Source organism: Anolis carolinensis, chromosome 5, assembly GCF_035594765.1.
Source record: "Anolis carolinensis isolate JA03-04 chromosome 5, rAnoCar3.1.pri, whole genome shotgun sequence".
Classification (NCBI taxonomy): domain Eukaryota; kingdom Metazoa; phylum Chordata; class Lepidosauria; order Squamata; family Dactyloidae; genus Anolis; species Anolis carolinensis.
Window position 1 is genome coordinate 142,368,449 of NC_085845.1, and position 22,495 is coordinate 142,390,943.

The window sequence follows — 22,495 nt, forward strand, 5'->3', positions numbered from 1 at the left end:
TTATCAAAGATCTTAATGTATGTCTTCTCTAAGAAAATGTACTATTCTGTACTAGCGCTCCCAGAATCCTTCACTGACCATGCTTGCCAGGCTTGCTGGGAGCAATTACGGCAAAAATTAAGTATGACAAGCTCTGTGTACTTGTGTGTGGTCCTGAGCAGCATCCGGTTATTTCATGAAGCTTGTGTGCACCAGATGAGTGTATGAGGAGCCACACTGTTGTTGGTGTTGTCTTGACCCATATTGGATTTTTCTGGTGGCATTTTTGTATTCTAGATTGAATCTAATTAGTGAGTCACCTCGATTCTGCTTCTGGTATCAGCAGAGATTCTTGCAGCAAGATTTCATTTTATCCTGCGAGAGCTACAACCAGATCAGTTTCTTTCCAGCAGTGTATGTAAACGAGCGGGGAAACCCATAGGCAAAAATCATTCAGAAAACATTGTTTTTTTTTTCTCTCTCTCTCTCCCTTCTGAATATTTGCTTTGAGAATGCTGAGTAAATTGACATTCCCTGTTAGAGTTTTTACAGTAAGCAAGCATTTTCTTTGTGCCTTTGAGCTTGTGGAATCCGTGCCATTATCAAAGCTTTTGCTCTGCTGATACTAAATGCAGAATACTGTCACTTGTTTGGGAAAATGAAAAATTCATCGAGGAATGTGTTGACGTTGACTGTGATCTGAATCTTGCCAGGTACGGCTCCTGCTGCTCTTGACAATACCTTGCGGTTTGAAAAGCCAACAAGCTCATTGCTATTCTACTCATGCATCATGTCAGGATGAAAGAAATCAAAATGATGGGCTTCTCTAGTGCAATATTACTTTGGAGAATGGCAACATAAGACTTGGAGCACATTGGCACTTGCATTCCAGTTCAGGGATATGTTCCTGCAGTTAGCTGATGGGACATAAGGCCTGTCTGAGTCATTCTTTGAATGATGCCAACCGTTGAGGCCTTGTTATCTGCTCTCCTAGCAGATGAATGGAGCAGATGCTGGAGAAGGAAGCAGGCCTGGAGGGTATATTTCGAATTTTAAAAGCTTGCATTATGGAAAATGAATGTCACATTCCTGCATTGACTCTGATTTTACAATATGTTCAAGGCTAACCCAAGAAATTTTGCTGTCTGAGGTGGCACCCTCCCCCATTCCACTGGTAAAGGCAGGCAAATTATTATGGTATGGGAAGATGAAAATCCCATAAACCCTCCTCCCAATCCCTAACAGTAAAAATTTAATAAAAACAAACCAGCAATCTGATGTTATTTCAGGACACCCAGGTCTTTTGCCTAATGCCTTACTCTGCGTAATGATTGAGCCGGGACTGTGTATATTCTTATGTTCCATACATTTATATGTGCCTTCATTATCTTAGGGATCTCACAAACCTCTCTTAAAAGTGGAGATAATACTAACCCTTGTATTTCTGTATCTAATAATTCAGTCTGAATTCTAAAGTAGGTCTTGAGATAGACATACATACACATTTACACAGAAACTTTAGTAATACACAGAAACCTTAGTGCAATTGTCATCATATTTTCTGCAATATTTCTGGTATGTGTTGTGGGCTGTGTACATTATTTTTCTATGGCTTCTTACCTTTAGGAAACTAATTTTTACATTAATATCTTTTAGGTAAGTGCTACTTAAAGTGGTAGTTGCTTGATTGACACTGGTCTATGAACTATCAGTTTTTGGTCCATGGAGAAGGTTTTTTTTTTGGGTGGGGGGAGAGAGAACAGTTGTAGCCAGTGGCCCTAAATATGGTATTGGTACCTAGCATATTAGGCGAATCTCACATTGATAGCCTAAGGAGTTTTGCTTTCACTTGAGGCCCATCCAGACAGCCCCTTTAATGCGGGAGTTCCTGCAACAAAAAGGGGGCTGTCTGGATGACGACTTCGGAAAACATGAATTAATTGTGGCTAATTAATTTGTTAGTGGGTTTATTCCATGCCTTCCAGGAAGGCACAGGATAAACTCGCTACTTCTGCTGTCTGGACTGCAGTCCAGACAACAGTCCCGCGGTTTTCCGGGCTAAATTAGCCTGGAAAACTGGGAGGACACCTACCCCCTCCCCAAAAGCCCCCCAACTCCTTTAAAAAGTAAAAAAAAAACTTACTGGGCCTCCATTATATTGTTCCTGCAGCTCTCCTGCCATGTAGCAATGACATGCCAGGAGAGTGGGGGGAGGGAAGAGGAGGAAAATCGCTCCCTCCCACTGTCTTGGTGCATCATTGCTATGCGCCAGAAGAGCTGCAGGAACACTGTAATAGAGGCCCGGTAAGTTTTTTACTTTTTAAAGGGGTTTGGGGGGCTTTTGGGGAGGGGGTTACAGTGTTCTCCCAGAAAATTCCAGGAGAACATCTGGATACCCACCCAGGAACATTTGCATTTTTAAACATGAATGTTCCTGGGATAAATGCTTGTCTGGAAGCGCCCTTGCTGAATGAACTGAGAGTGAATGTGGAGTAAAGTTGGGATGATGATGTGACATCCTTGAAAGTGGTTTAATGGATGAAGATTAATTCACATAGCATGTAATTTGTTAGCAAGGAGATTTTTGAGATGCATTTTTATAAAAGGAGAAAGATTTCCTACACAGATTTGGCATCTTTTTCTACATAATCGGTTTGCCGACTGGTTGTTTAGAAGTAAGGTGACAGGCAGCTGTAGACATTCCTGTGAGAGCTTTAATCCACTAAATCAAAGGAGCTCCTTGTACAGTTTAAAAATCAAAGGTGCTTAAAGTGTTTCTACTGCTTTGAAAGATTTAACAGGTGAGTTAATCATGTTTATACCATCTGGCAACATTATTTTTACTCAGGCAACTGTTGCACTGTTTAGAGTATGTTCCCTGTATTTGTGGGGGATATGCAAAACAGGGAGATAGCAAACCCATTGAAATGAAGGACTTCCAAGCCAAGAATATCCTATAGACATATATTGATGATTTAGAAAATGCCTTTAAGATGTCATATTTTGTAAGAAATTGAAAAATGAAATCACGGGTATTGGCCTTATGAAAACATGGGGTCATATTGTAGTTATAGGAAGGTTGAGTCAAACTACTAGAACAGGGATGGGCAAACTAAGGCCCGGGCACCGGATGCAGCCCCCTGGGCGCTTACTTCAGGTCCTCTTCATTTTCCCTTTCCTCTTGGCCCGCCGCTTCCTAATGCCAAAAAGATAAGGGAGGAACGCATACCTTTTGGAGTGCTCTTAGACACCCTTTGTCTCGCCCTCCTTCCTCTCCTAGCATAAGGACAGTGCAAGCAGCCCCATCCTTATGCTGGGAGGACAACTTGAGGAAGGCACGCAGTGGATGAGAGCCCTCCAGAGCATTCTCCAGAGCTGCCACTTGTTTCACCTTCCTCCCGGCATAATGCCAAAAGGACAGCCCAAGGATCGAGGGAGAATGATGGGGAGGGGTGATGATTGGGGCAGTCGCCAGATGTCCTGCCTTCCTCCCGGCATAAGACTGGGGCAAGCAGCCCCATCCTTATGCTTGGAGAACAACCTGAGGATGACTCGGGTCTTGCCCTTCCGGTTCCTGGCCTCACTTCTCTGGGGCCCTCTCTTTCCTGGACCCACCCCACCCAATGTGAGCCCAGCCCCCCTCCCTCCTGACCTGGCCCTCTTGGCTAGGCCCACAATGTGGTCCCAAGGCAAAAAAGTTTGCCCATACCTGTACTAGAATAAGCATGAACATCTTCTGAATTGTCTTCTCATTACAATTCCTTAGAAGCTACCCACTCCTATAATAAGATAACCCTGCCATGTATCATGAAGGGCTGCAGAAATGGTGGCCCCTTAATCTTTAGCACACAGACTTTTATTCAGCTATACAGAACTTTTAATCTATGTATTGTAAACTGCAAGGTCAAAAAAAGTGAGAGGATATATAAAAAAGACATAGAAAGCCATGTGTCTTGGGAAATACAAAGAGCTGATGAACCATTTGAATTATAGACAAAAGACGAATGGTTATTTCCAAAATGTATTATATTCTCATCATGATTGTTTCCCTCTCCAGATATTTCCTCTGTCACTTCTCATCATCAGTATTATTATTTAACCTACAGCTGCATTTTCTGTTATAACAGAAATGAGTCTGTACATTAGAAAATAATTAGGTCTTCTCTTTCTTGTAAAGATTACAAGATAACTGCATGTGAAACAATAGTAGTAGCTGAGATTGTTTAGTGTTCTTGTGCTGGATTGCATCCCATAGAGAATGCATATTGGTTTTTCCCACCGTTGTTGATTTTGAAATATTGCAGCACATTGAAATTAGATACAAATGTTCGTCACTAACCAGATCTTCCATATTCACTTACAGGCAACTGGGATTAGACTTGGTGCCAAGAAAGGAATATGCAATGGTAGATCCAGAAGAAATCAGTATTACAGAGCTATATAGACTTGTAAGTACCCCAGTTCTCTTAGTTAATTGATATTTTCACAGTAGATGCAGCAGCAGTAGATATAACCTAGCTGTTAACTTTGATTAAGGAATTGGAATTGGGTAATAGGAATATGCACTCTTTCTTGTACACTGCATTTACACTCTAGATTTAATGCAGTTTGGCACCATTTTAACTGCCAAGGCATAATACTATGGAATCCTTGGAGTTGTAGTTTTACAAGATCTTTAACCTTCTCTGCCAAAAAAGTGCTGATGCCTCATCAAACAACGAATCCCAGGATTCCATAGTATTGAGCCAAAGCATTTAAGGTGGTGTCAAGATGCAATAATTCAATTGTGTAAATGTACCCTGGGTATCATCACTTTACAATGAGCAGATATTCTACTTTATCATCCTTAATTATAATTAAAACCAACATAGAATGCAGTTCTTTTTAAAATATGTTACAACATGCAGATTAATTCACAGCAAATCATCAACATACAAAACAGAAAATAAAAAGAACTACTGTATACACATATGATGCCTATCAGGGCCGGCCCCACTCATGCGGCAGCTGACGCCGCCGCCTCGGGCGCAGGCCCGGGGGGGCGCCGTCAGGCTGGGCGGGAGGCGGGGCACCGCCCTGACGGTGCCCCGCCTCCCGCCCAGTGCGCCCTGGCCCGTCTGGCCTGCTAGAAAAGGCCAGACGGGCGAGCGGGAGTAGCGTGGGAGGCGGGGCCAGCTCTGACGCCGCTCCCCCCCCCCGCCCAGCGTGCCTTGGCCCTGCCTCCCACGCAGCGTGGGAGGCGGGGCCAAGGCACGCTGGGCGGGGGGGGGGGGGGAGCGGCGTCAGAGCTGGCCCCGCCTCCCACGCTACTCCCGCTCGCCCGTCTGGCCTTTTCTAGCAGGCCAGACTCAGCGGAGGTTTCTCCAGGCCGCGATTGCGGCCTGGAGGAACCTCCGCTAAGTCTGGCCTGCTACACAAGGCCAGACGGGCGAGCGGGGGTAACGTGGGAGGCGGGGCCAGCTCTGACGCCGCCCCCCCCGCCCAGCGTGCCCTGGCCCCGCCTCCCACGCTGCGTGGGAGGCAGGGCCAAGGCACGCTGGGCGGGGGGGGGGGAGCGGCGTCAGAGCTGGCCCCGCCTCCCACGTTACCCCCGCTCGCCCGTCTGGCCTTGTGTAGCAGGCCAGACTTAGCGGAGGTTCCTCCAGGCCGCAATCGCGGCCTGGAGAAACCTCCGCTAAGTCTGGCCTGCTACACAAGGCCAGACGGGCGAGCGGGGGTAACGTGGGAGGCGGGGCCAGCTCTGACGCCGCCCCCCCGCCCAGCGTGCCCTGGCCCCGCCTCCCACGTTGCGTGGGAGGCAGGGCCAAGGCACGCTGGGCGGGGGGGGGGGAGCGGCGTCAGAGCTGGCCCCGCCTCCCACGTTACCCCCGCTCGCCCGTCTGGCCTTGTGTAGCAGGCCAGACTGAGTCTGGCCTGCTACAAAAGGCCAGACGGGCGAGCGGGGGTAGCGTGGGAGGCGGGGCCAACTCTGGCCCCGCCCCCCGCCCAGCGTGCCCTGGCCCCGCCTCCCACGCTGCGTGGGAGGCGGGGCCAGGGCACGGGGGGCGGGGCCAACTCTGGCCCCGCCCCCTCGCTATTCGCCCTGGCCCCGCCTCCCACGCAGCGTGGGAGGCGGGGCCAGGGCACGCTGGGCGGGGCCAGGGCGCCGGTGGCGGGGGCGCTTTTCAGCACCCCCGCTTTACATAAAAAAAATCTCCGGCCGGCCCTGATGCCTATATATAGTATTAACTAAATGACACAAACCTAACATTATGACACCTTATTAAAATACCACTCTGTTACAATAAACACAACTTAATTAGTCACAGATTAACCAAAACACAAAAGAATTCTGACCACCCACCCAACTGATGTGAGACATGGATTTGAAGGACACAGACATTCTTGACAACTTATTTGGAAATAAATACCATCTTTTGCATTACACAATGTAAATGTTAAGTGGGGATTCGAACTGTAGTCTCCAGAATCATAGCCCAGTGCTATGAACCTGGGACCTTTCGGTCTGCAAGTTCAGCAGCTCAGTGCTTTAACAGACGTCGCCACCGGGGTTCCTTGAATAACATAATAGTAATGTGTGTGTATATATATTCTAGAATATCCACATAACTGAAATTATAACATAGTAGTAATGTATATAATTTCAGTTATGTGGATATTCTAGAATATATACCGTAGAGTGTCACTTATCCAACATAAACGGGCCGGCAGAACGTTGGATAAGGTAATATGTTGGATAATAAGGAGAGATTAAGGAGAAGCCTATTAAACATCAAATTAGGTTATGATTTTACAAATTCAGCACCAACATCATGTTATACAACAAATTTGACAGAAGAAGTGGTTCAATATGCAGTAATGCTATGTAGTAATTACTGTATTTACGAATTTAGCACCAAAATATCACAATTTATTGAAAACCTTGACTACAAAAATCCGTTGGATAATCCAGAACATTGGATAAGTGAGTGTTGGATAAGTGAGACTCTACTGTATATATATATACACACATACACATACATGCATATACACACACACACACACACACACACACACATACATACATACATAGAAGATGGATTAATACAATTAGTACTTATATATGCATTACCAACGTATTAACAAAAGAAATGACTCTAAGATATGTAAATGGTGGATATTATTAAAACTAACTAAGGGAAAATAGAGTATGTATAAGTAAACTGATAAAACAATTAGAAGGAACACTTATTATACAGGCTCAGAGGAGAAGATAAGGAAAAGATGGGGCAATATAAAAAGACAGAAAGATTAATATGAATGTCTGGTGACAATAATCTATTTGCTTTTGGAATAGAAGATATTATAGACGGAACTCCTTTCTATATTAAAACATTTGTATAATAATTACCCTCTCTTCACACCCCTGATGATACAATAGACTCATGTTTAGAATTAATTTACTAACAAAACTCAGTGGCTAACATATTACATTTTCTTCTATCTCCCATCCCTGCCTTTCTTCTTCTTCTACTACTACTACTTCTTCTTCTTCTTCTTCTTCTTCTTCTTCTTCTTCTTCTTCTTCTTCTTCTTCTTCTTCTTCTTCCTTTGTTCCCCTTTCCTTTATGTCACAAAACTGTGAAAATGAAATAATAATAATAATAAATTGCATTATTTACAAAAGGTCTAATTCTCTCATACTCAGGAATCCAATTCCTGACAGAGGAAAATGCCTTTAGTATGTTTAGTTGAAGAGTAATGTGTTTTTTTTAAGTCACACAGTTTGGTTTTTGTTTTTAAAAATGATGTTTATGTTAAAGCATCAGAATATGTCAGATGAGAATTCTTGGAAATAGCCGTATTAAATAGCTAAATTGCTGAGGTGACGGTTTTTGTATACATTATGAAATGCTTTTTCAAACTTCCATTTCATTACTGCCTAGCTATGCTTTTCTTTCCAAAGGTGAAAAGATATATCACTAAAATATGCATTATGTGTAATGAAAACAGCAGAAGAAGCCAGATTATTTGTAGCATGGCATGGAAGATAATTTCCATAGTGGAGGGAAATCCATAATTTTGCCAGAACACTAAGCAAAGCTTTATAAACAAATTGGCCCATAAATACAAGGCAGGCCAGTGTTTCCTTTTCAAAATAGCACCCAATAATGTCTTCTGCCAAAATGGAGGTTTAGTATCCATGGGTTGGCAAACTTAAATGAAATTAAGTCATACATTGCTGTTCCTTTTCAGAACCTGTGGAATGGAACAGTTGCAAAAAGTTACCCTAACTTGGTCTCTGTTATCATGTGTGATTTAGAATTAAAACAAAAAAATGGTTAAGATACAAAGCACTGTTAAGCATTACAGTTTACTTTGGACAAATTACTCTGCATTTCCTTCCTCAGTTCCTTCATTTCCTTCAATCCATTCAACCCCACAGATTGTGAGGATAACATGGGTCAAAGGAGACGACTGTATGTTTGTTACCTGTGAGCCCCATGGAACAAAAGAATTTATTAAATCTGGAATGACAAATTAAGATAAATTGGTATCTTATTGGAAGGAAAATGGGATATAAGTTAAGCAAGTAAATAAAAATAATATATGCAATGGAGCTAATATTGTTTACTAAAATTGATCAAACTTGGACATAACTTGAGGACCCCTACAAAGGACAAGCCAAGCCATTCCCTGTATAACCTTACAAGACGGCCACTTAAAATTACATGAGTTTGTGAGGTTAACATTTAGGTTTTGTGAACAAAACATTCCATGACATGGTGAGAAAATGCAATCTTAAATTTATATTACTCCTTGGCAGTAGTAATTTGTTAAGTTTAATTTAAAAAGGCCTATCCAAGATCCTGAACCTGTTCAGATTTCATCTGCTGCTTGAAAGATAGTGCCTTTAAAGTTAAGTATCTATCACTTAGTGATATGGAAACCACCAGCTGTCAATTCTCCATAGTACTATATTTTCATTTCAAGTAATGATCAATTGAATGCTATTTTTTGTTGATGTCAATACCTAGATGGAGCACCGTCATCGCAAGAAAGACACACCTATTCCAGCAAGCAGCCACCATCTCTTTGTTCAGATGAAGAGCTTGATGTGTTCCAATTTGGGAGAAGAACTGGAAGTAATCTTCTCACTTTTTGATAGCAAAGAGAATCGTCCAATCAGGTAGCGCTGCCAATTTCATGGAGAGAAAAAATTCAAAACTGTTTTTGTTTCACCCATTTTGCTTTCGCTATATTTGGCCCATAGGATTGTATTATTTTGCTTTTTGACTTTGATTCTGGGATCCTGAAAAGTGGATGCATATAAGATGTGATTGTGCTGTCAGTTCTTTCAAGTCCTGGAAGGACAAGCACAGTCCTCCCACCAGGAATGAAGTCAGTTGAGGGTATACTTGCTTTCAGGGAGGGTTCAGCCTTATTATTCAACAAATTCAGAAATGAGGATAAGTACCAAGTATAATTTCAAACAGTGCAGGAATCCTGATCTTAAGGTGGATGCTAGGATGTATTCCGCTGACCCTGCAATAGAGCGAAACGTCTTGAAGCAAATCCCCAATGCATCTTGTCATTGTTCATTCCCAAATGAGTAAGCAGAAGAGAGGACTTGGCAGCCAAAGCACACCATGATGGCTAAGCCCCTAAATGCTGATTGGCTGCCAAGTCCCAAGGATATTTCCCTCTCCAAAGCTCTTCAGACCTGCTGGCTGTGAGGGAGGGTCAGGATGAGCAAATCCCTCGTGCACGGAGGCATCCATATGCTCACAAAAGCCCAAAGCAAATATTTCGACCTCACACTGTGCTTCCAAAAAAGTGATCTGCACGCCGAAGCAACCAAATTGGAAATAATTAAATGCCAAACAGATGGAGCATAGATTAAGTAAAAGCCAAAACATCCAAACGAGAGACAATTAAATGCCAAATCAGCCGTATCAAGATTATCTGAACTTTTGCCCCCTTTCACTAAGTGCAGCATGATGTGGGCAAAGGAGAGTGTGATCCTATAGAATCCTTGCAACGCCACCAAAACATTCCTGCTCAGTTTCAATTGGAATGACTGAAAACTCTTGTTGTCGTGGTTAAAAAATGGTGGGAAGCTGAAGTTCTGCAGAAAAGTGCTCTGGCTCAGAGTATAGTCCCTAAGAGAGAATATGTTGGGAAAATGCAGCGACTCCTAATTGGTTGGCTTTCCTACACATTGATGTACTGCCAATAATCCCCATTCTTACACTATGAGAAGGAAAGCAAAATGTCTCTTCCATTAAAGAGCATGCTAGGGGCAGGGAGAGAAGTGAATTTCAGCCTACAGTAAGAATGTGTAATGCCAATATTACAAATATTAACCATATCCCGATCATGTTCTCAGCCATTAGTATTCCAGGCTACTGTTGGTTTTGACAGCCCCCCCCCCCCCCCCCCCCCCAGCTGCCACTGGTTCTTCTACATTGATTCTTCATACTGATTCCATCCAATGAGTATCAGTAATATAAACGGGATGCTTCTGATGCTATACAGGTACATGTGGATATGTGTTACTAAGTACAGTTAGAATAGAGCAGTGGTTCACCAGCTAATCAGAACTGAAAGCGTAGAAGAGGATATCATAAATCCATCTACCCTACCAAATTTTGCTACATGACATCTCCGAAGGCAGGTGAAATCAATTTAAATGAGAAGTAAAGGCAAAGTCAAGGATAGGAGGACATTTCCTTTATCATTTTGAAAAAGTTTTGCAAAAAGGAGATGGTTTTCAGTGTCATTACTTTTTGTGAATTGCTATGCAAAGTTTCAACAACCAGACTTGTCTGGAAATAAGTTCTATTTAGATCAGTGGGCTGTATTTCTGTAAAACATGGCTTTGATTGATGAGCATTTATCTACTGAGCTGGAAAGAATAGTTGCCTGTCCCAAATTAGCATCTTGCCAGACTCCTTACTCAAACCACATAAAGGTATCTATTGTCAGAGGGTGAAATATAATATGCTCTCTCTCCACTCATCTCTGTTTCTTTGAGCTTCTGACAAAAGTGATCTTTGTGTGGCTAGTCTAAGGAGCCTGGTAGTCATATTACCAGTTATATCTTGTGGCATACAGGTGCTGCTACATTTTGTTAAAGCTTGCATATACATTAAAAGACACCAAACTTTGTGAGATCATAATACTTGGAAATGGTGGCGATGGATAACTGAGCTGATGTGACTTCCTCCCACCTTTATCTACTTCTGTGCCCTTTGGCTGTGTTAGAGCAGAGATTCCAAATGGTGTGTCACGACATGTTAGTGTGTTTGCTGCAGTGTGTAGTTGTGTTGAACAAACATAATGAGAGTCCTCTGAGCCTATGTGAAAAAGCAATAAATCATATATTTTCAAAATATATAAATGAAAGGTTTCCATGAGATAGGGTTGTTGTGTGCTTTCCGGGCTGTATGGCCATGTTCCAGAAGCATTCTCTCCTGATGTTTCACCCACTTCTATGGCAAGCATTCTCAGAGGTTGTGAGGTATCCCTCACAACCTCTGAGGATGCCTGCCATAGATGTGGGTGAAACGTCAGGAGAGAATGCTTCTGGAACATGGTCATATAGCCCGGAAAACACACAACAACCCTGTGATTCTGGCCATGAAAGCCTTCGACAACACATTTCCATGAGATACATTGTATCCGCATAAATTTTGATGTTTCCATTTTTTTATGTTTCTGCATTTATTATAAGGGATAGGTTTAACTTCTACTTTGCTTTCTGTAGAGAGAATGAGAATTATAGTCCAATGTGTCTGGTGTGCCAAAGGTTGAAGAAGTTTATCCAACATACTATCAGAACGTCTGAGAATGTCTATTTTGTTACAACGAAGCAATGCTTTTGTTTGTAAGGTTCAAAGGATAACACTCAGTTGTGCATTATGTGGCATGAAAATCAGGGGAGAGCCCAGATTATTTGTAACATGGAAGAAGTTATTTCTACAATGGAGGAAAATCTATAATGCTCTTCAGACTTTGCATCTTCTGCATTAAAAGCCATTAGTGGAATTTTAAGCTGCATTACAATGGCTACCTGCTGAGAATTTTCTTTCTGGAATTGTTTATAATGGATATGTACTCGTGCGATGTTTGGGAAGGAAGACGGAGACTTTGAGTTGTAAATAAATAATTCACCAGCTGTCTGAAGCTAAAATACCCATTATTAACATATTAAAGTAAGCCTCATCTCTTATCCATTGTTGTGCTCAGAACTACACAGTGCTTAGAACCACATGGTCTGTAAAATAGAATAAAAAAAACCACAGGCTCACTGCCCTAATCCCTTCTTTGTGAAAGCAACAGCAGTAAGCTTGTTCAGCTTTCTTGTTAACAGCAAACTTTGCCACTGTTTCTCATTCAGTGATTGTTTCCTGCCACTGTAAATATATATTTGTTTGCTTAAATCTTTTTAAACTTCCAACTTTATTGTCTTTGAATTCGTTTAGGTACATTAGTAAACACATATTTGTTTTTATTATGCAAAGAGCACTTTTAGAAGAAGAAAAGAAATACAGTGAAAACTATTTCATTAAAAAACAGATATTAAACAGAAAATGCACTAGTCAATAATTACATGTTTAGTATTCCTTTTCTGAAAATGCTCCAAAATTGTCAACATGGGTGGCTGAGATAGTGACAACTTTGTTTTTGAATGAGTCAATGTATCAAATCTTTGTTTCAGGCAATTATTCAAAATATTGTGTATAATATTACATGTATATGAAATATGATTGAATTTTGGTAGTTTCCTATTTTTTTTCTTAGCCTTTGGCTTGGCTATAAATCCATGTTTCGGGAGAGTAGGTTATCGAGGCATCTGTTAATCTTGATGCATGTGCATGAGTCCTCATGATTGAATTTTGGTTAGACTTAAATCTCATAAAAAAAGCTATTTCATTACACTATGTAACAAAATTTTAAAAACATTCTGTTCCTATTTTAAAAGTGTTATTTCCAGTTTAATTGTGTGGTACTTGCTTTGAAAGTAGTTGTTATACTCCAGAAGCTAGTAATATTATTTCTTTCAGTCGAGGCTCTTTGTCTGCCATTTTGCTTAATGCCATTTTTAACCTTTCAATGTGCAGACAAAAACAAAGTTTTTGCAGCTTAATGTTTTCCATGTTTTTTATAATAGAACCAATTAGGAAATGACATCTATAATCCAGGAACAATAATTGTGTTTCATAGTGTTATAGATTTGTGTGTGTGTGTGTGTGCTCTCTCTCTCTCACACACAGACAGATATTCCAAAATCCATAAAGAAAATCTGAAATCCAAAATATTTCTAGCCCAATGCATCTTAGATAAGGAATACTCAACCTGTGTTTTTGTGTAACTTTTCAGAAAATAGCTAAATATGTGTCCAGTCCGTATTGATGCTTATGTATCACATGTTACACTGTTAAAAAGCTTATGGAGTCCTTTTTCCACTTAATAATAGAGGATGGGTATTTGTGTTCTAATGCAGCAATTTCTATCTATTACCTATCTAAATGACACAGAGAATTCATTGCCATTCGATTTCAACTGATTTTCCAATAGTCAACATTGTGTAGTGGTTTGAGTATTTTGAGTATTGGATAAAAAAAGTTTAAAAGCAATGCTTTCGGGTTGGAAAGATTAGCCGTTTACAAGAAACGTTGCCTGGGGGACACCCGACTGGATTCACTCAGTCTTTGAGGAGGCTCTTTCTATGTCCCCCAGGAGACCTGGCCCAAAGCACTGCTGAAACTCTTGGCCAAGTCATACTCTCTCAACCATAGAAGAAAGCAGTGGCAATAGCTATAGTAGTATGTTCTCTCCAGAAATCTCTAGGTCCTTCACTGGAAGTTGACCATCAATTCATTCTGAAGGCTATAGATTCCTAGAGAGGTATTCTCTCAAGTAAAAAAAAAAGAACAGTTTTTTAAATTCACACATTCCCCACTTTTGCAGGAGCCCTGTGGTCTTAACCCCCACAAAAGTGGAGGGCCTACTGGATTATTATGTAATAATATAACATAATGTGTTGTTTATGAAGTGATTTTTTAACAGTGTCTGTGTTGACCTTTTCAACCAGTGTTGAGTCCAGGACTGGGAAAAAGGATGGATATAAATAAATATAATGACATTTGTAATGATTATATTGTTTGCCACGAGTGTTATTTGCAATATGCCCTCCTCTCACTTTGTTCTCTGGTGGATTTTAACCTCTTTAACCTTTTAAAAAGATTTCTCAGGATGTGGTGACTTCTGGTACATATAAGAATTGAATTATATGTGCCAAGGCATGCCACCGAAAACTGCCTATTAATGTTTGTGAGAATTTCCCCTTTGTCCTGTATTAGAGACGTGTTATCTGTTTGCTTTCATAATTTTCTTGCAACTATGCCATATTTTCCTATCCTTTGCTGAGATTCAAAAGGGCAGGACTGAGATCACTTTGGTTATACTTTTTAATCTAAAGTGTAGAGAAGCCATTAATTTCTTTCAGCTCATTGTAGTAGAGGTTTCTGCACTAACAAAAACTTTACTAGCTAGCCCTGATAATATTTATCTTTGTTTTGGAACACATGCATGAAGGAATATATCCTACATGGTCTTACTTTGTGAATCACTATGATGTACTGGTTTGAATATTAGACTACAACTCTGGAGACAAAAAATCAATTGCCCTCTTGACCATGGGAATCCCTGGCTGGTTTTGCACAAGTCACATACTCTCAGGTCCAGAAAACCCTTTGGGCCACATAAATGTATTGTTTTGAAAACTCTATGAGAACTTAGACCAATAAAGCAAACATGAAAATGAGATAAAATAGCATTGGGGAAAAAAAAGAATAGTTGTTTAGTAGATGGTTTCAGAGAGTCAAAAAGTCATATAGCCTTAGGCTCTACCAAAAAACTGTAATTGCATCAGATCCTATTGTAGTGTTAGCAGCTGTGTCCCGGTAACAGCAATAGAAGAAGAGGGAAAAGACAGATGGTGATTCATGCAGGAATAAATGAGCTGTTGCATTTCCCCCATGAAGGATGTAGGCATAGATCACTCTGATGCCTTGATGGTTTAGTCTTTGACCTATGAAAGGTGGAATGAAATACTTTTTACCATTAGCAAAAGAGTAATGGAGCAAATTAAGCCAGGCAAGTAAAGTACAAGAAGGGCAATAGAAAACAAATCACATCTGCTAGGGTCTACACAGCATGGCTTGCTATGTATGTGAAATATCGCTGTCCCCAAATTACTAAGAAGCACGTGAAATACTTGATAAAGCAGGGAGGTAGAAATGTTAGCACTTGTCATTTGTTGAACTGCAACTTTCAGCAGCCCTAGCCAGCATAGACAGTCATTAGGGCCACGGGAGCTGTGAAAAATCTGGAAGGCTATGGTCACCAATTCTTGCTCAGAATCAACATTAATTGAGTGTGTAGAGGTATAGCAGTTCGAAAACATGCCAATGTGAGTAGATCAATAGGTACTGCTCCGGTGGGAAGGTAACGGCGTTCCATGCAGTCATGCTGGCCACATGACCTTGGAGGTGTCTACGGACAACGCCGGCTCTTCGGCTTAGAACTGGAGATGAGCACCAAACCCCCAGAGTCGGACACAACTGGACTTAACGTCAGGGGAAACCTTTACCTTTACCTAGAGGTATATAGCAAAGAACCCCCAAAAGATCTGCTTTCACAGAGGTCAGGGGCCCAAGACCTCTGTAAAATTTGGAAAACCGTTACGTAAGACAATACCCTTTTAAGGATCTCCAGTATGATTCTACAGCCTATTTCTGCAGATGTTGACCATATAATTATCCCGGAGGGCATAGAAATACCTAGGGAAGTGTTGACTTAGGAAATCTATATTTTTTTCATTGGGGTACTATGCTCACTTTCAGTAGATGTTGACTACAGAGTTGCTTCTGAGGACTTATGGATTCATAGCGAGAACTTCTTAATCAAATCCCAAAAGTTAAACTTACAAATGTGGAGGACTAACTGTAGATTTTTATGTATTTATTTTTCAAACTTATGCACTGACCAAAGATTTATCATACTATTGATCAATCTGTGCAGACAGTGCCATGGTACGACAGTACTAGGATCTCCAGAGAAATCTATAAAAGAAGTCCCCAGAATAATTCAAAATTCAAAAACATTGAAAAGTCAGAAATTCTACACAAAAACCTACCCTGGAAGAGTTAGAAGAAGTGCAAACCACCCTGGGCACAAAATTGAGAAGAAGAAGTTAAAATACTTGGGAGTTTACATCCCTAAGAATCTAAACAATATAATACTAATAAACTACAACCAATTTTGGAAAAACATCAACAAGCAAATTCAAAGTGGGAAAAAATGGAACTGGGATAGATCAGACAGAATTAAAATAGTAAAGATGATCATTTTATCCAAGTTTCCATTCCTTTTGCAAGCTGTACCATACAGTATTCCAAGCAAAATAATCAAGAAATGAGATGATTCAATTAAAACTTGAGTAGTAGGAGCTAATAAAAGTATTTCCAATTTGACATTCTACTCTTTGGGGGGTGGGAAGTACCAAGCCTCCAAAATTATTTTGAGACCTGCCAATTAGGGAAGGTACTGGAGTTAGATCTTAGCGAGTCAAAAAGATGGGCTAGAATCGAGAAATCAATAAATGGTGGGGTCATTGCTTGTGTTTAAAGGACAGGATGGATAATAAAGACATAAAGAAAATAAAAGGGGCCCCTCTGATTTCAACATTGGAATGTTGGAAAAAAGGCAAGTAAACTTTCATACTATACATACCAATCTGCCGCTTCTAAAACTAATACAGAAAGTATTCAGCAGTTTCCCCATACTCTACAAACACCTATCTTTGGGTATAGTGGAAACCTCAACAACTCATTGATATATAATGTAGACTCACAATATAATCAGAGGATTTTCCTTCAAACTCATTTAGTTGTCATTGTTTACTTTTAGGTTGCAATCAGTCCTCCACATTTGCAGGTTTGACTTTTATCTATTTAATTATTTGCAAATTCAATTAACATGTTATCTTTAAAATCTCTATATACTCCACTGGAAGTTGACCATAGAGTAGCACTGTATGACCAAGAGATTCCCAGTGAAAACACTTCTCTAGGCATTTGAAAATCCTCTCATGTGATTCTGTGGTCAACTTTTGTTGGAAATTGACAACATAGTCATTCTGGAGTATCTAGAGATTCCTAGAGAGATTGTTCTCTCAGGATTAAAAAATAGCATTTTTTCAAAAGTCACGGTCCATTGCCACAAACCCTGGGCCTACTGTGTTCATGGTTTTATCTAAATATTGTTCAATTAAGTAGAACTTCTGGTGTATAGACAATATTCTGAGAATGTTGAGACACATCTCAATTGGTTGGATGATATTGTGCACCATCTATTCTAGTACAGTAATGTCAGAAATATTAAGTGTCCTTTAAGTCACCCCCCTTCCCCCCTGTTTTAGTTAGCTTCCCTCTGGCTCGAAGCCAGACCCCCCTATTTCCCAGGAACTACCCAAATTCACCCCCCAACAAATCCCCCCCAGAATCCTATCCCCTTCACCCATCTGACTACCCTCCCCACCTCTCCCTTAGAATTTTAATTGTTGTGTATTAGAAATTGCATCAATAAAATTATTTTTAAAAGAAATATTAAGTGTCCTTTGAAGTGGATCTACCAGCATTGTGAGTGACAAGCCAGCAGTGTAGATGGGACATTCTGTATTCTTATCATCTCTGGGAATAAACAAGAATCCCCAGCCAGCATGGCCACTGGCTCTTATATTGATCATGCTGATTGGAGGAGTCAGAGAGTTGTAGATCTATTATGTGAGCCGTAGATGAGTGCATACTTTAGAAGAGTGCATAAAACTTCATTTCACTTCTGATTGAATGTTACCACTTACACAGTTCAGTGCCTTCTAGCTCATAAGAGAAATGTCTACCTCATTTGGTGTTGATGACATTCTTAATTAACTCATTTAACATTGAATGCAGCTATAATGGTAATAATATTGTAGGTTTATGTGGAGTTACTAAGCGAGAACACTAATTACCGTAATTTTTACAAAAAATAAACACTGCGTACAATTCAGTAACATTTAGTCTGAATGATTGAAATAAATGCCAGTTCCTCACAACTAAGCATGAGAGCCAGCAGTGGTTTGTACATTAGACTAGAATTCTGGAGACCAGGGTTTGAATCCCTGTTCGGCCATGGAAAACCACTGGGTGACCCTATACAAGTCACACTTTCTCAGCCTCGGAGGAAGGGAAAAACAAATACCCCCTGAACAAATGTTGCCAAAAAAACCCCCGTTGTGATAGATTCACCTTATAGTTGCAATGAACTGGAAATGAAATGAAGGCATCCAACAGCAACTATCAAGCATTGGTCACAGTTTTTCAAATCCCATTGAGTATAATGGCAGATAATTACACCTGTATTGCATTGGATGTCGTCAGTGGGACCTGGATTATTGTAAAACTGCATGATACCATAAGGCAGAAGCAATTTTCTTTCTTATTTCTAGTTGCAATTATGACATAGTCATATGTAAACTGGAAACAATTTGTATGATCTTAAATTTGCAGATACTAATGTTATATATTCAGATTATGTTAGTAAAGACCAAAAGATGACTTCCTGAAGAAGTACCGCTGGTTTTATTGAAGGGTGGATAGTTGTTAAGGCTTATTGTGTGTTAATCTCCCAATGTGATACTGCTCGTGTGTATGTGTATACAAATATATATAGTTTTATATCTGTTGTATGAATTACAGTAGAGTCTCGCTTATCCAACCTTTGCTTATCCAACATTCTGTATTATCCAAAACAGTCTGCCATTTAGTAGTCAGTGTTTTTGTAGTCCTTGTTTTCAATACATTGCAGTGTTTTGGTGATAAATTTGTAAATACAGTAATTACTGTATAAGGTTACCATGCATTGAACTGCTTTTTCTGTTAAATTATTGTAAAACATGATGTTTTGATGCTTAATTTGTAAAATCATAACGTAATTTGACGTTTAATAGGCTTTTCCTTAATCCCTCCTTATTATCCAAAATTTTTGCTTATCCAACGCTCTGCCGGACAATTTATGTTGGATAAGCGAGACTCTACTGTACCATTTACAATGTTATAGGCAGGTTATATGATCTAATGTATTTTAATAGTATTTGGTCTTCTATGTGTTAGTCTAATGTAAAAATGCAAAGGTTATGAAAAACTACGACTTTGTTAAGAGATGGCCTTTATTAATGCTTATTACATATTATGCACACACATACTGACATGCATCATTTAAACTGGAAGACCTTTACCTCTATTATTTTGCCATTTGCAATAGTGTGTTAAAGCAGTTTGACCTCGGATTTGCTGGAGGGCCCAATTATAGTGTTTCTCAGATAAAGCTGATTCTTTAATCAAAGCTGTATTGATTGTTTTTATCAGTTCTCGTACAAATTCTGCTTGTCTATGTGCACTTTAGGAATTCCCACCAGAGGAATTCTCATCACTGTGGTTAAAAAGAGAAGTCAATTACTGGTGTATTGCTTGTCCTTAAAATTATTATTTTTCATCAACATAACACTTTGCAGTAATTAAAATAATGCTGTTGTATTTTATTATCTGTCATGAGGACTTGGTGAAGTAGTCTTCACTTCTGTTTCCATTATATAGGCAGGATAATGGTGTCATTGAGAGAGAATTAATTAATGGGGGTCAGTTTGGGATAATGGTACTCCAGAACCTTGGGGTGTAAATATTCATTAGATTGTATTGTAGGGTCACTATAAGTCGATGATGACTTGAAGGTGCGCACATGTGCGTGCACGCGCGCACACACACAGAGTTATTATTTTAATGCATCAGTCTCCATAGAGAATAGCAAGGGACATTATTTTTTTTTGGAGAGTAGGGCATAGTAGTTTGATGTTCTAGTGTGCAAACCGGAATCATAGTGAATTATCTTAAAGGCGTACCACTTTGGCAGGGACAGTGCTGATTAATTTACATTCCACTTTTTGTTTGCATCCTACCATATACAATTATACTCAAGGCACCTTACAATTTAAAAACCCAGTGCAGCGAAAAAAGTAAAAATTAAAATACAACCAACCCTTTGACAATATTAACATGATTTAAAGCAGTGGTTCCCAAACTTATTTGGCCTACTGCCCCCTTTCCAGAAAAAATATTACTCAGTGCCCCCTGGAAAGGGGGTGTGGCTTAAAGGGGTGGGCGTGGCTCCTGCTCAAGAGGGCGGGGTGAGCCTCTCCCCTAGTCCAAGATGCACGGCTGGGAGGGGGAGGGAGAGGTGGGTGGAGCCACAAATGGGTGGCCAGGACTGGGATGGGCGGAGTTACGAGCTCTGAGGCAGGGCTAAGCTTCTATCCCTGTCCTGCGGTGCCTGCCAGGACACAGGGGGTGGGGCTAGAGGAGGGGGCAGGGCTAGAGGAGGGGGAAGGTCCTCTTCCCAAGTGCTGGGGCTGAACCTCTATACCCCGCCCCCATGTTCTTACAAGGGCCTCAGGGGAGGTATATAGAGGCTCAGCCCTGTCTCGCTCTCTTGGGAAGAGGCCCTGCCCCTAGCCCCACTGTTTAGTCCTAAAAGCCCTCTCAGGAGAGGTATAGAGGCTCAGCACTGTCTCGGGCTCTTGGAAGGAGGCCCCGCCACCTTCCCTAGCTCCGCCCTCTGTGTCCCAACAAGCGCCTTAGGAGAGGTATAGATTCTCAGCCCTATCTCATTGTTCAATGGCCAAAATGGAGTCCATGAGGGCGCAATGGGTTAAAGTCGCTCCTGACACACACAAAAAGTGGTCAAATGGATTTGCCAGCTAACATGATCTGGGTTCCACTTTTCAGTTGACAGTGTTCTGGTACCTAATTACTTAGATAGTTGGGAGTTTCTTGTATCTGCTATTTAAATTGCATTGCATATTAGAACCATGTAAAAATGGCTGCTGTCTGGTGCTGATGGTCTATTTTTATTTTTGAAATACTATCTTTTATCACCAGCACCAAAAATCTTGGCCACCAATAACCACCACACATCTAGCATCTCATTAAATTACAAATATCTGACGAAAACTCCAGGCATCAGGTGTTTACTAAATCCGTAGTGCATATTTGCATAGTATATTAGATTTGCTGTACCAAGGCTTATCTTGCACTGTGCCTTAGAATTTACTCCTGTGTAGTACTTTAAAAAATCACTCTGTCATATCTCCCTGGAAAGACAGATACAATTGTGGAAATTCTCAGCCACTTCTTGCAAAAGATGTTGCTATGATAAGGTATTCTGCTCGTATGTGTATATTTCAGGTCTGTGTCAATATGATTTGAGGCTCCTGTTATGGCTGGCTGACGGTTCTTGGCTCGTTCAGCACCAGGTTAATCTGCTGCTCTCTGTCAACTTAAACGCTGTTTCCTTCATATATCACACTGCCCTCAAATGAACACAGATATATCATCCATGTAGACAGAAAGAACAAGATTTATTATGCCTGCATAGTCACTGCAGTTTCTTTCTTCCCTTTCAAAGAACTAACATGATTAGTTTAATGTCTCCCACAAAGTGATTTTTTCTGACCTCTCTATTATGCAAAATTTTAAAAATCCCTATTCGTAAGTTTCTTTTTCAAATTGAGCCACTCTGATTCAAGCTGTTCAGATATCCTGGCAGACGCTCCCACATCTGGGACAATCTCTTAGGTTTAGGACCTAAATACACTAAATGTAGCAGCTCCCATATGATCCTGGAAGCTAACCCATGTCAACTCTGTTTAGTACTTGGATGGGAGACTGCCAATGAGTACCTGGTTCTGTAGGCTATATTTCAGAGAAGGAAACTGACAAAACCTCTTCGGAGGCAGGCACTATACTAGAGAATTAATAAGTTTGATACCATGGCTCAATTGTATGGAAACCTGGGATCTGTAGTTTGACGAGGCATCAGCAGTCTTTGGCAGAAAAGTCTAAAGACCTTGTAAAACTACAGTGATTAAATGAAGGGTTTCCCATCCAAGAATACCACAGAATTGCACTGTAGGATCTAGATCAGTGGTTCTCAACCTGGGGTCCCCAGATGTTTTTGGCCTACAGCTCCCAGAAATCCCAGCCAGTTTATCAGCTGTTAGGATTTCTGGGAGTTGAAGGCCAAAACATCTGGGGACCCAGGTTGGGAACCACTGATCTAAAAAATGCCTAGAGAGGATATATTTTGTTGGATGTGGATGAATGAAACCACAGGGACTCATCCTGTAAATACAGAGGTTGTATTGTAATTAAAACAACAGAGAGAAATTTCTACCCTTTACTTTAGGATGGCCTCTGGGGTCTAAAGCAAGTGGAAAATATTGGGCATTTTAGAAGCAAGCTGGTTCCCCAAGAAAGAAATTGAAAACAGTCATGGATTAGAGTGTCTCATGTAAGTGTGTGTGTGGGCTGGGAACACCTCTTGTCAGTACTCCATTAGTCAGCATTGGCATGAATGGAGCTGTCAGAGTTAT

The 22,495-nt window shown here is 40.7% G+C and overlaps 1 protein-coding gene across 12 annotated transcripts in view; it reads left to right on the forward strand.

The window, feature by feature from the left end:
• The window catches only part of dock4 (dedicator of cytokinesis 4), a 329,858-nt gene that overhangs the window by 145,632 nt on the left and 161,731 nt on the right, over nucleotides 1-22,495 (forward strand). For all 12 annotated transcript variants that reach the window (XR_010006703.1, XR_010006702.1, XM_062982447.1 and 9 more), the window contains 2 exons: nucleotides 4,343-4,427; nucleotides 8,997-9,148. Coding sequence is in view for 10 of the 12 variants with exons in the window: in XM_062982447.1 (XP_062838517.1) it covers nucleotides 4,343-4,427; nucleotides 8,997-9,148 (237 nt within the window). In the remaining 2 variants the exon portion in view is untranslated. The remainder of the gene's footprint in view (nucleotides 1-4,342; nucleotides 4,428-8,996; nucleotides 9,149-22,495) is intronic.